General features: G+C 45.7%; 1 protein-coding gene across 2 annotated transcripts in view; it reads left to right on the forward strand.

Annotated features, from left to right (window-relative positions):
• TRAPPC11 (trafficking protein particle complex subunit 11) overlaps positions 1–15,071 on the forward strand; it is a 626,226-nt gene that overhangs the window by 502,983 nt on the left and 108,172 nt on the right. For both annotated transcript variants that reach the window (XM_085641890.1, XM_085641891.1), the window contains exon 26: positions 12,886–12,997. In XM_085641890.1, the coding sequence (XP_085498016.1) occupies positions 12,886–12,997 (112 nt within the window). The remainder of the gene's footprint in view (positions 1–12,885; positions 12,998–15,071) is intronic.

The raw sequence follows: 15,071 nt of genomic DNA on the forward strand, positions 1-15,071 counted from the left end.
AAATAGTCCGAAGGGGCTACACCCTCCCCTCCAAGACTACCCCCTCCCCCCAGCCATGCCACCCCAGTACCTTAGCATGTCAGAGGACCATCTGACCCTTCTCCAACAAGAAGTTATGGCTCTCTTGGCCAAGGGAGCCATCGAGCGAGTTCCTGCCCCAGAAGTAGGTCGTGGTTGCTACTCTCACTACTTTCTGGTGCCCAAGAAGGACAAAGGCCTGCATCCTATCTTGGTTCTCAGGAACGTCAACCTCTTCCTCCGGAAGGAGAAGTTCAAAATGTTGACGCTAGCTCAGATCCTGTCTGACATCGACCCTGAAGACTGGATGGTAGCGTTGGACTTGCAGGACGCCTATTTTCACATCCCCGTCCTGCCGGCCCACCGGCGCTATTTGCGGTTCAGGGTAGGCCATGAGCATTTTCAGTTTACCGTGCTCCCCTTTGGCCTTACCAGCGCCCCTCGGGTGTTCACGAAAGTGATGGCGGTGGTCACAGCTCATCTGCGCGGATCAGGGGTTCCAGTCTTCCCCTATCTCGACGACTGGCTGTTGAATGGGAGCTCGCCCCAGTCTGTCGTCTCCCTCCAGACTACGGCCGATCTCCTGCATTCCCTGGGGTTCTCCATCAACGTGCCGTAGTGGCACCGGACTCCCTCTCAACGAGCTCTTATTCATCGGAGCGGTTCTGGACACGATGCAGTTTCCAGTCTATCCTCCCGAACAGCGAGTCCGGGATATTCGGGCTATGATTCCGATCTTTCAGCCTCTATCCTGGGTTTCGGTCAGGATGACCCTCTGGCTACTGGGCCTGAAGACCTCCTGCATCCTGCTGGTGGACCATGCCAGGTGGCATATGCGGGCTCTGCAGTGGGACCTGAAGTTCCAGAGGGCACAACATCAGGGGAACCTCTCCGATTGTGTCCAGATCTCGGAAGGCACTGCATACCAATTGCAGTGGTGGCTAACGAACCAGGATTGGGTTGACGGCAGATCCCTCTCCCTTCCCCAACCAGAGTTCACAGTGGTGACCGATGCATCACTTCTGGGATGGGGCGGCCACATGGGGGAGGCGGAAATCAGAGGCCTCTGGTCTCTGGCGGAGTCTGGGCTCCATATCAACCTTCTGGAGCTTTGGACGTTTCGTCTTGCACTCAAGGCATTCCTTCCTTCTGTCCGGGGACGAGTAGTGCAGGTGCTCACGGACAACACCACTGCAATGTGGTACTGCAACAAACAGGGCGGGTGGGGTCATGGATCCTATATCAAGAGGCCCTCCGCCTCTGGACATGGCTGGAACATCAGAGCATATCCCTGGTGGTTCAACACCTGACAGTTTCGCTGAACGCCAGAGCGGACGAACTCAGCTGCTGGTGCATGATGGATCAGGAATGGCGTCTTCACTTGGAGGTGGTGCAAGGTCTCTTTCAACAGTGGGGAGATCCTTGGTTAGATCTATTCGCCACCAAAGAGAACGCGCAATGTCAGCAATTCCACGTGTTGGAATTTCCAAGGCAGCACTCACTCGGCTACGCTTTTCGTCGCGAGTGGAGTTGTGGTCTTCTATACGCCTTTCCACCTTTACCACTTCTGCCCAGAGTGCTGAAGAAGATCAGGCGTGACTGGGCCCAAGTCATTCTTGTGGCTCCGGATTGGGCACGCAGAGGCTAGTATCCCAAGCTTTTACTCATGGCCATTGATCCTTCGATCCGACTGCCTCTTCGGGAGGATCTTCTGTCACAGCAGCAGGGGACAATCCTCCACCCAGACCTGTCCACTGTCAACCTCCTTGAGCAGCGACAGTTTACGGCTTTCAACCTTCCTCCCAAAGTCTGTGATGTCCTCCCTCAAACTAAACGGCTCAAAGACGGAACTACTGCTGCTGGGGAGTAAATCTACCCTCCTTCCCCCACTCAGCTGGCCTGGTTGTATGGGTGAACCTCCTGCCCCCAAGGAAGCTATTAAGAGCCTTGGAGTCTGGTTAGAACCGGACCTGTCACTCCGTACCCACGCAAAGAAAACAGCAGGAGTGTGTTATGCCCTACTTAGGTCGGCTCGGAAAATCTTCCCTCTTCTTCCGTTAACATCAAGGAAGTTGCTGATTCAGGGTCTCATAACATCTCGACTTGACTATAGCAATGCTATTTTCTTGGGCGCCCCTGAATCTACCTTTAAGATCCTGCAACAGGTCCAAAACGCGGCGGCAAGGCTGCTCATGGACACCCCGAGGATGCAATCTGCGAAGCCGGCACTAAAGGCATTGCATTGGCTCCCTGTGCGGGAGAGAGTGACTTTTAAGGCACTTTGCTTGGCTCATAAAATCCTTTTAGGGAAAGGCCCCCTCATCCTAAAGAATCTTGTCACGGCTTACAAAGCAAGCAGAACGCTGCGCTCAGAGAGGCAACACCTCCTATTTGTCCCAAGAGTAAAAAAGGCCCGCACTGGGGGAAGAAGATTCTCCTTTAATACAGCAAAGCTCTGGAACTCGCTCCCGCTTAAACTACGCGCTGAGACCTGTACATTGCGCTTCCGCAAAGGTCTTAAAACCTTTTTATTCCCTGGATAACGTGTCATTGCTGTTCTCCATCTTGGATTGGATGTTTGTCGGGAAGCGCCGGGATGCCCAAGGGTAGCTGCGCGCTATATAAGATTTTAAATAATAATAATAATAATAATGTTATCTTGGCAGCCAGGCGTCCCTCCACTAAGAAGGTATACGCCTGCAGATGGAACAAATTTGTGGCATGGTGTTCAGCAAAGGCTGTGGATCTCCTTTCCACCCCTCTTTCTGAGGTTCTCTTGTTCCTCCTTTCTTTGGCCCAGCAGGGCTCTGCTCTGGGCACTCTAAAGGGCTACCTTTCGGCCATTTCAGCCTTTCTTAGGTTTCCTGATCAGCCTTCTCTTTTCAAGTCCCCTGTTGTAAATCGCTTCCTTAATCTTTTTCATCCTGTTCCCTTCGTAATGCCCAGTGGGACTTGACCTTGGTTCGTACATATCTTTTGTGCGCTCCCTTTGAGCCGCTACATAACTGTCCTCTCAGGCTTCTGACCTTAAAAACTGCCTTTCTGGTGGCCATCACCGCTGCGCGCAGGGTGAGTGAGCTCTAAGCACTTTCTTCTAAGCCTCCTTTACTGACTATTCATCCGGACAAGGTTATCTTTCAAACTCGTCCTTCCTTCCTTCCCTCCCTCCCAAAGTGGTTTCACATTTCCATATTGGACAGACCATCACTTTGCCCACCTTCTTTCGGCCTCTTCATCCTTCCAAAGAAGAAGAGAAGCTCCACTGTCTGGATCCAAAGCGTGCTTTTTCCTTTTACTTGGATCGCACAAAACAATTCCAGGTGGATGACCAGCTCTTTCTTGGCTATGTGGGTGCCAAAAAAGGTCGGGCCGTGCACAAACGGACCATTTCTAGGTGAGCTTGTTAGTCCTTGGCAAAGAAGAAGCCTTCAGTGGAGTTGCGTGCCCATTCCACCAGGACGACGGCAGCTACCACTGCTTTGGGACGTGGAGTCCCCCGTAATGACATCGGTCAGGCAGCTACGTGGGCATTGCTGGACACTTTCACAAGACACTACTGCCTGGACAGCCAAGTACAGAGTGACAGCTTCTTTGGCCGTTCTGTTCTCCAGGAATTTCTGGTGTGATCTTCGGTTCACAGACCCACCTCCAGGGTTGGTATTGCTGGGGTATCAATTCTAAGGTAAGGAATCTATAACTAACTGTTTCTTTCAAGTGAACAAGTTACTTACCTTCGGTAAACATAGGTTAATTATAGATTCCTTACCGCACCACCTATCCTCCCCGTTCTGCGAACTGACTTCTAGGGTTAAGGACTTCCTTTTAGGGCCCTAGTTTTGTGCACCATTGGTCAGTGTCTTCTTGCGTGGAAAATCGTGTACAGAACTGATATCAGCACGCGAGGGTGGTATCTACATAGCTGCTGCGACATCATCCCAGTGACCACGACGCCAACGACGAACGCGGAGCCAACCAATGCCACTTTTAGAAACGCAGGGGTACTGCTGACGAAAAACTTTCCGGACCCAGTGCGACGCATGGGGGTAATTCTAAGGTAAGGAATCTATAACTAAGCTATGTTTCTTACAGATATATGGTTACCGAAGGTAAGTAACTTGTTCTTCAGGGGTGTTCTTTAAAATCCACGTCTGGTATTAATATAGCATTTTATGTATTTTCTTTATTAATGTTTCGATGATTTTTGTTCTTTTTTGGCACACTGTTTCCACAACCAGTTTCTGGAGTGGCTCCGTGTGCTGGGGTGGAAGGTTTCACAGAAGAAACTGACGTCTGCGCACTGGAGGGGACTTATATGGCTCCACTAACATCATATCTGGAGATCCACCCCCCACACCCCCATTCCCACCTTCGTCCGGCCCGCAGAGGTACTGCTGAACATTTTCCGGATCCAGATTGGCACCCAGAGAGAATTCAAAGTTAAGGAATCTGCAGCTAGACTGTTTCTGTAGTGTTACCGAAGGTAAGTAACTTTTACTTCAAAGTGCTCCCCTTGGGGTCACAACTGTGCCCAGGGTCTTTACCAAATGTCTTGTGGTTGTAGCTTCTCACCTGCACAGACAAAACATACGTCTTTCCATATCTAAATGACTGGCTCATCAAAAGTGCCACTTGTCAAAAATTTTACCAACACACTGAAGTCTCTATAAATCTACTTCCAACCTAGGGTTTACAATCAGTGTTTTTAAATCTCGCCTCCACCCTCTCCGACCCAACTTTACATCGGAGCAATTCTCAACTCTCAACTGGGAACAGCTTACCTGACTACTGCCAGGATACAATCATTCCAGGCACTTATTCCCCATTTTCAACCAGGTCAATAGGTAACACGGAGGACAGTTTTGCATATCCTCAATATGGTGGCTTCATGTATAGCTATAGTACCTCATGCCAGACAAAGCATGTGTCCTTTGCAGGAGTGCTTAGCGCATTAATGGACTCAAGCGAAGGGTCAATGGGAAGATCTAGTGTTGATCGGATGTCAAACTTGCCACTCTCTGCAATGGTGGAACACCAACAACCTGTTAAAAAGACAGCCTTTCCTAGATCCGGTTCCAGCAGAGAACCATAGCAGTCGCCTCCCTTATGGGATGGGGAGCACATTCACATTATCTATCTGTCCAGGCCACTGGACACCCAATCAGCAACATCTCCACATAAATCACCTGGAGTTACTAGCTGTTTACCTATTGCTGAAAACCTTCCTTCCTCACCTAGTTGGCAAGGTAGTCCTCATTAAAACAGACAACATGACAGCCTTGTATTATCTCCAAAAGCTAGGGGACACCAAATTCCTACAGCTTTGATCAGATACAATATTCACCCGTTAGTGTAGTACCTTCCGAGAGTTGACAATGACTTTGCAGATCTCAGCACGAGGTGCCTACAAGTCTACCAGTGACAACTCCACCCTCATTTCTCCTCCAATACTTCCAGCCAAATGCCCAAACTTCGCCTCCAGTTTCCACACCCACAGTTCAAGGGCAGTGCACTATGGAGGAGTTGGTAAGGGATATTTACTTACGCTTTTCCACCTCTGCCACTTGCAAACTTGGGCAGACATCGCTCACCCTCATCCTGGTGGCTCCCACATGGTACGACAACTAGGGTTCACCACACTCCTCGAACTGTTAGTAGTTAACGAAGCACTGCCATGCAGGCAGGACCTTCTCATGCAGAACCATGGAGAAATCAGACACCCAGATGCCTAAATCTTGTGATCTGGCTCCTGAGGTCCTAGAATTTGGTTGCCTCAATCTCCCACAACAATGTATGGACATTCTCCAAGAGGCACACAGGACTACTTATCCGGCCTGTTACACTGTGAAATTGAAAAGATTTGTTCACTATTGCCATTCCAAACATATTGATCCATTATCAACCAAGGAATAAGACATTGTCTGCTACTTATTCCATTTGCACACCTCTGGTTTAACGTTTACATCCATAAGGCTGCATCTAGGGACAGTAGCCACATACCTACAGAATAGGCAACCTGGCCTGCTTGCAAGGTCTTATTAGTCATTCCTCCTAGGGTGCCACCAGCTCCCAAACGGAATCTCAGTATTGTGTTAACAAGATAAATGGGCCCTGCATTTGACCCCTTCCACTCCTACCCCTCCAGTTTTCATCTTGGAAGGTAACATTCTTTAATTAGCCAGTTTTTCACAATCATCCCCTCTATACCTGCCTAGGCATTTATACATCTTGCTAATCATAGATTCCCCTACTTTGTCATATATGAAATCCCAGACCTCAGACCCAGTTGTATTAGTCAACTTCAAGTGCCTTGAGAAGTAATCTCTGATAGTATTTTAACAGCATATGATTTGGCAGTTTATAAATAAGCTGTAATCTCTCAAAATAGATAATACCATTATAATCAAAAAGATCGCCCAAGCATCCTACTCCCAATCTGGCCCAATTTTCCCCCACCACATCATAAAATATGCTAGGTAAGGCAGGATTAGAATACAGAGGAAATTTATCATGATAGGAAGATATATTACCTTTATGCAAAATCGCCCGCCAAATAGAAATGCTGTCCTGATGAACAGTCTTAAATTTGACCCTTTTAAAATAATTAGGATCCATTATTCTATACAGAAACATTTTACTTTCTTCCCCCAACATAAATGTATGAAAAATAAGGTACTCGCAGGATTAATCAGACTACGAAAGCTGCCAAAGAAGGCTGACCAGAGATACATCTTAAAATCCGGTAACACCAAGCCTCCTTGACCAAACGGTAGCTTTAGTCGTTCTATCGCTCGCCTAGATTTCTTGTATCTTCATATGAAGCTGTCAATTGCCCCTTCTAATCGTTTGAAGAAGGAGTTAGGAACCCGTACTGAGATAGAACGAAAAAGATATAAAAACTTGAGCAGAATTTTCATTATATTAATACGGCCTATAATACCTATCGGTAGCTTATGCCAGTTTTTAAAAAAATTAACTGTGCCTTTCAGCAGCTCCTCATAATTCAAAGAAATAATTTTCTCTACTTGTGCTGATAACCGCACCCCCAAATAAGTAACGACTGGGCAAACCGCCTGTATACAATCTAGCGGTTTATGATTAATTCATATTTGGGTCTTATTAATATTTAATTTATACCCTGATATCAGACCATCCCGGCAGCCGCCTCTGTTATTTCCCCTAATGCTCGCCCTGGGTCTGTAGAAAATACTGCCAAGTCGTCTGCATATGCAGTGACCTTTAAGGAGGTTGTTCATTGCTAAAAGCACTAATTTGGGGATTATTTTGTAAAGCACAAATGAATGGCTCTATATATAAGGCAAATAATAGGGGTGAAAGAGGGCACCCCTGGCGCGTACCGCAAGACACCGGAAATACAGATGACAGTAGGCCTGAATATGCCAATTTAGCACTAGGCTTATCATATAGGGCTTGCACCCATTTCTTAAATCGACTCCCAATCCCAAAAGCATCAATTACAGCCCACTCGGTCAAACGCTTTCTCAGCATCTAATAGAATCCTACCGAGTGGGGTAGATGTTGTATTGGCCACATCGAAAGCTGTCACTGCCGTATTTACATGGGTAGTTGTGTCTCTATTTAGAATAAACCCATGTTTTTGGGGAGAAACCAGACTAGGCATCACTGGAGCAAGCCGATTTGACAGTATTTTTGCAAACTTTTTGCATCGGTGTTAATAAGCGAAATCGGTCTATATGACCCACATTCCTCTGCTGGTTTATCTTTTTTAAGAAGAAAATGATTTGTGTCATATTCCAGGAGGCTAATCAATTGAGTAAGCTATTGGAGATCCCTGTAGGGGCTAGCATTATAAAGCAAGCATTGTGTACTATAAAAGAGGTGGTCCATTCTATTAATTTGAGATTACAACAACATCGAACGATATGTCTCCTCTATTACACCTTAGAGAGGATAGCTAAGTGGGTGGCTAACAATACAATTACGGATAGGATGAAGTGCCCAAGATACGCACAAGGCAGATGTCAAACATATGTTTGTAACATGCTCAGAGTTAAGAACATTTTGGCAGGTTGTCCAGAATGTCCTCCATCAGAAACTGGGGCTAGAAATACCCCTGACAGTAGGGGAAATTATGCTGGGTTGTAGTAATGCTGGATCTAAAAATAATGGTTTATTAACTATTTTGTTAGTTTCGCCAAGGCAGATTATTGCCCGAGAATGGATATCGCCAAAGCCCCCAAATGTGATGGATTGGTGGCTTCTTGTTCGACAGACGTATGATATAGAACAGGCATTGGCCAAGTCAAGAGGCATCCGCTCAGTCGCTAAATGCAATGCAATATGGGGGTCTTGGCTTTAGATATTCCTGGAAATACCAGGATATCCAACGCGGTGTAAATAGGTGGGCGGGGTCCAATAATTATATGTCTGATATTAATTTATGCTTGATTTTTCCCCCTTCTTTATCCGTTATTTATTTTTATGTGCTCCTTGTTTATTTACTCTATCTGTGATATTATACTTTCATATTGGTTATATGTAGTATCGACACTGCTTTGATGTATGTGTTTGTATCATGTATTACCCAATTGTTGACACATAAAAAATCTTAAAAAGAAAAAAGGAAGGTAACATTCTTGGTCCCCATCATTCGGCTTCGAAACGTGTCAGTGAACTTCAGGCACTAACTGTAGAAGAACCTTTCTTCCAAATACATAGGGACATTTTTATACTTCACACCAACTCCAAATTTCTTCCAAAGGTGGACTCACAGTTCCACCTTAATTTATCAAACTCCTGTCTTTTTTCCCTAACCCGACATAGTTGCAGAAAGGGCTTTGCACAAGTTAGACATAAAATGTCTTGTACGAAATTGGCAGAACTAAATCATTTAGGAAGACACAACAATTATTTGTTGCTTTCTCAAAACCTCACAAAGGAAAGATCATTTCTAAAGCAGGCATTGCACTATAGATTGTTAAATGCATTCAAACATGCTATGCTAAAGCTAAAAGAACTATACCAATTCCTCCTAGAGCTCACTGCACTCGTAAAAAAAGAGCTTCAATGGCCTTCCTAGGAAATATACCTATAATTGACATATATAATGCAGCTACATGGTCTACACCACATACATTTACAAAACATTACTGTGTAAATGTACTGGCCGGTCAACAAGCCAATGTGGGCCAAGTAATTCTACATAAACTATTTAAAACAGCTGTAACTCCCACAGGCTAGCCACCGCTTATGGAGGAGGACTGCTTTATAGTCTATGCTAAGCATGTGTATCTACAGCCACACATTCCTTTAACAGATAATGTTACTTACCAAGTAAGCATCTTTTCGTGGCATGTAGTGCTGTAGAGTTGCATGCCCCCCCACCCTCCTCCCCAGACGCCTGTGTCTGTTACAGTTACTATCACAAACTCCTTTCGCATGGACATCTCTATATACTATGCTTTCTTTCACGTTTCATCTGCACCCGCCATGTGGGAAAACAATCTAACAATGGAGTCAATGACCATGCGCATTACCAGCAAGAGGAAGAGTCGCACTACCTTGTGACTCGAAAAGACTTTCTTAGAAGAAAAATAACTTGCACACATCTGAGCCCAACACTAGTAGGCAGGATTATTCTAAGCATGTAAATCTACAGCACTACATGCCACAAACAGATGCGTACTGGGTAAGTAACATTTTCCTTCTGACTAATTCTGGTCCCTCCAAAAGTCAATGCCCTATTGCTATACTGAGAAAATTAGTTTCTTGTGTAGCACCGCTATGCATAACTATTTAAAGCAATTTTATCCCCGGAGTAGTGCTACACGTCTGGAAACAATGGATTGTGTCTCCTTTACTGACAAAGCCTAATCTCGGTCCCACTGACAACAATAAATACTAGCCTGGTCCCTTTCTTCCTACACTGAGAAAGCTTTTGGATGAACTGGTTTCAGAACAACTGTTAATTTTCATTGACAATGTTAGTAGTCTAGTTTGTTGGCAAACAGTTTTTTTGCCCTTTGTGCAAAACTGATTCTAAAATGGTCATGGGTTTGTTGAGATTAGAACCATGCCAGTTAAGGATGACGCAGTGGGAGTGATCCTGTTAGCTTTCTATATTATTGCAGCAGAGAGATCTATCATCTGTCATTTCAGAAGCTTCATGATCTTAGCATCATTGGCATGATGACCTAATGGTGCATGTCCTTTTTCACTTTGTTCGTTCAGTCTTTTGCATGTCTGCCTGTTAAATCTGCCAATATGACTGTGACAAGTGGGTGTCCCAGATTTTGTTTACATTCTGTGTGCATCCCCTGACCAATCTGATCAGATATTTTAGTTTTCACACATTATCTTATGGTGATGGCACGCACTTAAATATTAGCCATGTCAAGATGATTCCTTCTTCGGCCTTTAAACGTGCCAATTTATGTAAGATAGACTTGTTTAATATCTGTGTGCATTTCCTGACCAATCTGATAAGATGCTTTACATGTTACATATTATCTTATGGCAATGGCACTCAATTGAATACTAGGCATGTCAAGATGACCCGTTTAAACCTTGAAACTGGGAAATCAATGAATCAAGGTTTTGTAGAGCACACTACTCACCCGTGAGGTTCTCAAGGGGTTGAGGGAGGGGTGTGGACTGCTCCATTGGGATCATTCGAAGAGCCAGGTCTTGAAGTTCTTTCTGGATTGGTGCAGTGTCGGGCTTCGCGGAGGTGAAGGGGGTGTTCGTTCCAGGTCTTGGATGCGAGGTAGGAGAAGGATCTTCCACCTGCTCTGGTCCTGTAGAAACAAGGGGCGGTTGCTAGGGCAAGGTCAGCTGACAGGAGGTTTCCCTTGGGGGCGTGGAAGATTTGGTCATTGAGGTATTGGAGTCCGGTGTTTTGGAGGGCTTTGTAGGCATGTGTGAGCAGTTTGAAGGTTATTCTTCTTTCGAAGGGGATCCAGTGGAGGTCAGGGAGATGTTGGGTGATGTGGTCATGTTGTGGGATGTCGAGGATAAGTCTGGCTGTGGCGTTCTGGACAGTCTGGAGTTTGTGGAGGAGTTTCTTTCTTGTTTCCGACATAGAGAGCGTTTCCGTAGTCCAGTCTGCTGGTGATGAATGCGTGGGTGACAGTTTTCCTGAAGTGGGTGGGGGGTATCCACTTGAAAGTCGTGCGAAGTATGCAGAGGCTGTTGAAGCATGTGGAGGATACGGCATTGATCTGGCAATTCACGATGAGTGAAGAGTCGAGTATGATGCAGAGGTTGCGTGCTTGGTCCATTGGGGTGGTTTTTTGAGGGCGGGGTCCACCAGGTGTTGTCCCATGCGGAGGGGGTGGAGCCGAGGATGAGGACTTCTGTTTTCTCCGAGTTGAGCTTCAGGCAGCTGTTGCTCATCCAGGCCATGACAGCTTTTATCCCTTCTTGGAAATTGCACCTGGTGATGTTGGGTTCCTTGGTGAGGGAGAGGATGAGCTGGGTGTCATCAGCGTAGGAGACTATTTTGAGTCCATGGTTTCTGACGATGGTTGTGAAGGGGGCCATGTAGACTTTGAAGAGTGTGGGGCTGAGACAGGATCCTTGGGGAACTCTGCATCTGGTCTCTGTCGGTTCTGAGAGGAAGGGCAGGAGTCTTCTTCTCTGTGTTCTGACTTATAAGAAAGATCATATCCAGTCTAAGGCTGTTCCTCGGATGCTGGTATTGTGGAGCCTGGTGGCTAGTGTGCGGTAGGAGACGGTGTTGAAAGGTGCTGACCGGTCGAGGAGGATAAGGGCTGCTGTGTGGCCTTGGTCGAGGAGGGCGCGGATGTCGTCGGTGGCGGCGATGACGACGGTCTCTGTGCTGTGGTTGCTTCCCTCCCTCCATCCATCAAACCTATTGGAAACTCATCACAAGCAAAAATGTGTTTTTGTTTTTTTCCAGGAGTGTTCTGACTTATTGGAAAAATAGTTTGTGGCCTCACTCTGTGGGAACTGATTCATCACCTGTTTACCACTGGGTGTAATATTAGACTAGGAGGTTGCACTCAAAATGCAGATTAGCAGTTCCTATTTTGTCATTCTTTGTATGTTAAAAAAAAAAAAAGCTTCCTTTTTTGGAGGGATCGCGGGGGGGATGGAAGGGGTAGCGCAGGGGAGGGGGAGGGGTAGCGCAGGGGGGGTAGGGCTAGCGCATGGGAGGGGGTGTAGGGGAAGCGCAGGAGGGGAGGGGTAGCGCAGGGGAGGGGGGGTAGGGGTAACGCAGGGGAGGGGTGTAGGGGTAACTCAGGGGAGGGGGGTCCCATATTAGACCTATGCCTTCTCAACTGCTTCCTGAAGAAGGAAAAATCCTAGATGCTCACCTTGGCTCGGGTCTTAACTGCCCTCAGCCTTGGAGATTGGATGGTAGCGTTGGACTTGCAGGACACTTACTTCCATATCCCCGTCCTGCCTACCCCGGGCCATTAACCTGTGGTTCACTAAAGTCTAAGAGCATTATCAGTTTTCTGCACTTACCTTTGGCCTTACCAGCACCCATCTTGTGTTCACCAAGGTGATGGTAGTGGTTGCAGCATATCTGCGGTGGTCAGGAGTTCCAGTCTTACCCTACCTCGACGAAGGGGGATTGAGGAACACAAGGAATCGTACCAGAGTAACATAATTGTACAGTCATTTTTCCTTTGCTCAAATGTGCTACTGTTGTTGTGTTTAAGTATGCTTAGATAAAGTTTGAGTAACCACGTTTCCATTATTTACTATTTTCGAGGCTTAGTTCAAAGGCAAGTTTTATTTTTGTGTTAAATGAATTATTGTTAAATAATATTAGCCTTTGATTGTGTGCTGTCAGAAATCAAAGATACTTTGTCAGCTCAATTCTTTACTTCTCTTACTTATCTGGAATTTCATTGATAGTTGTTTTACAGACAAGTGAAAGTGCAAGCGAATGTTTCTGCCTCCAGTGCCCACCTGTATCAAATGGTCCGGGAGGTGTAGCTACTGGCCGTTATATCATTTCCTGGAAAAGGTAAGCGGCCTTAACACTTGGTTAAACACCAAAATTATTAAATGTTTACAAACTGTTTTTAAGAGATGACCTTGGTGATAAGTTGTATAAAACTAAATTTCATTCTTACAAACAAGCTCTTCTCTTTGCTGTAATGTATATCTGTTTATGGCCTATTTTTCAGCTCCCTTATACCCACATATTTTTAAGACCTTTCATATTATATTTCAGTCTTGCCTACAAACATGTTTAGCTGTGTGCCAAGTTCCTTGATGTCTTTTGGTAGAATAGTGGCTAAAATCCGGCATCGTTTTCACATAACCTCATTTCCCACTTGTTCACCTCTGCAGGGTTTTGTTGTTTTGTTTTCTCCTCTTGGTATTGATGTACAATACATTTTTATAAGCTCTCTGAACTTTGATCTGCCTCTGCTTGACGACTATTCAGATTCTGTTTTTTGTTTTATCTTGAATCTTTCTACTACCACTGTGCCTTCAGCATTGAAGAAAGTTGTTGATTTCCTGCACTGGAATTTTCATAGTGTCACATGCTTTAATTATTGTTGTTGCCTGGCTGGAAATCCTCATTGAAAATGTTAAATTAGCTTTGCTTTACTGTGTACATTTCACACAGTATAATATGCAGGCAATCCACCTCACTGTTTGAAAAGCTAAGCAGCTAATGAGGTAGATTAACTCTTAACTCTAAACCTACTTGAGACCGCCATAATCCCAAGTTTACCCCCACTTTTTGCCCCCATTTTGACTACTAGGTACTGGTGTACTGGCTCTGAAATGCCCTGAACCCCGTTAAACAGGATAGAGTGCATGTGCTCTGACCCTTAAAATGGTGCATGTTTAATTGACTTGTCTCCAGTTGGCATTGCCTAACTTACTTGTAAGTCCCTCGTATATGGTACCAGGGGTACCCAGGGCCTGTAAGTTAAAGTGTCCCCCAGGCACTGCAACACTTGTGGAACAAAGTAAAACATGCCCCCCCCCCCTTCTGTAACTGTAGGAGCAGGTTTAAAATGCTAACTCGACTTTGCCATTTAAGGCAATGGCAAAGCCCTCTCCTCCCTTTTTAATATAGATTAATCATCCCTAAGGTAGGCCTAACAAGCCCTAAGTCAGGTTGCTGTATGTAAAAAAGTGAATCATGAACGTTTTCCAGCAGTAAAAAGCCTAAATTGCTGGTTTTACTGTGGAAAGGCTAGTAACCCCATTGACAAGTACAGTTACAGGCGGACACCTCAGCCCTGTTAACTCCGGAATGGGACTACTAAAGTTGATACTTTTAGGTATCAAAATCATCCGGGCATTAAATCTGTTTCAATGGTTAAATTGAATTTAATGTCACTGGTGTGCAAAGTGTAACTTTAGAAGTTGCTTCTTTAAGTTGCCCAAGGTTTCCAGTGCCTTTTTACTGTTTTTCTTGGGGTCTGTCCTGTAGATAGCTTTCTGCCCTCTTAGGGAGACATGATAACGACTCTGGGGAAAGGCAACAATAGATGCCTGCCACTGGAGGTGTTACCTCCCCCATGCAGGAAGCCACACAGATGTTAATCCAAACGGTGATCTTCAAAGGCATAGCCGCCTTTGAAGGGCAAATGGCGAACACCTGGAAGAGGGGCTGCTCTATTGTTTAGGTAGACAGGCTGGCACTAGGGACGGGGAAGGAGAAATCAGTTGTCAAACCAGTTTTCCGGGGGAGTTTAGCCCCCTTGGTAGCTATACTTCACAATTCAGGCCCTGAGGGAGTTAAGCATCTCTTTCAACGGTATGTTCCTTCTAGACAGTTGCATTCTGCTGGTAAAAATCTGTTAGTTATTTCTAGGTTTCGGAGGGAAAAATGGGGTGGGAGAGCTTTCATTGTGGCAGCATCTAAGCTTTGGAATACGCTCCCTCAGTCCATCTCCTGCCTAGAAGCCCATTTTCATTTCCTTAAGTCCTTGAAGACCTGGCTTTTTGCCTTGTAATGTCCCTTTAGCGTAGGGATGCTTCTCTTGCCCCCCAGTAGACTAACTACATTAGCGCCTTGATTCCTTTAGGCATTTGGTCATGCTTCATAGGTTGCCCAATCAATCGCCTCTGGG

This window comes from Triturus cristatus, chromosome 2_2 (assembly GCF_964204655.1).
Source record: "Triturus cristatus chromosome 2_2, aTriCri1.1, whole genome shotgun sequence".
NCBI lineage: Eukaryota > Metazoa > Chordata > Amphibia > Caudata > Salamandridae > Triturus > Triturus cristatus.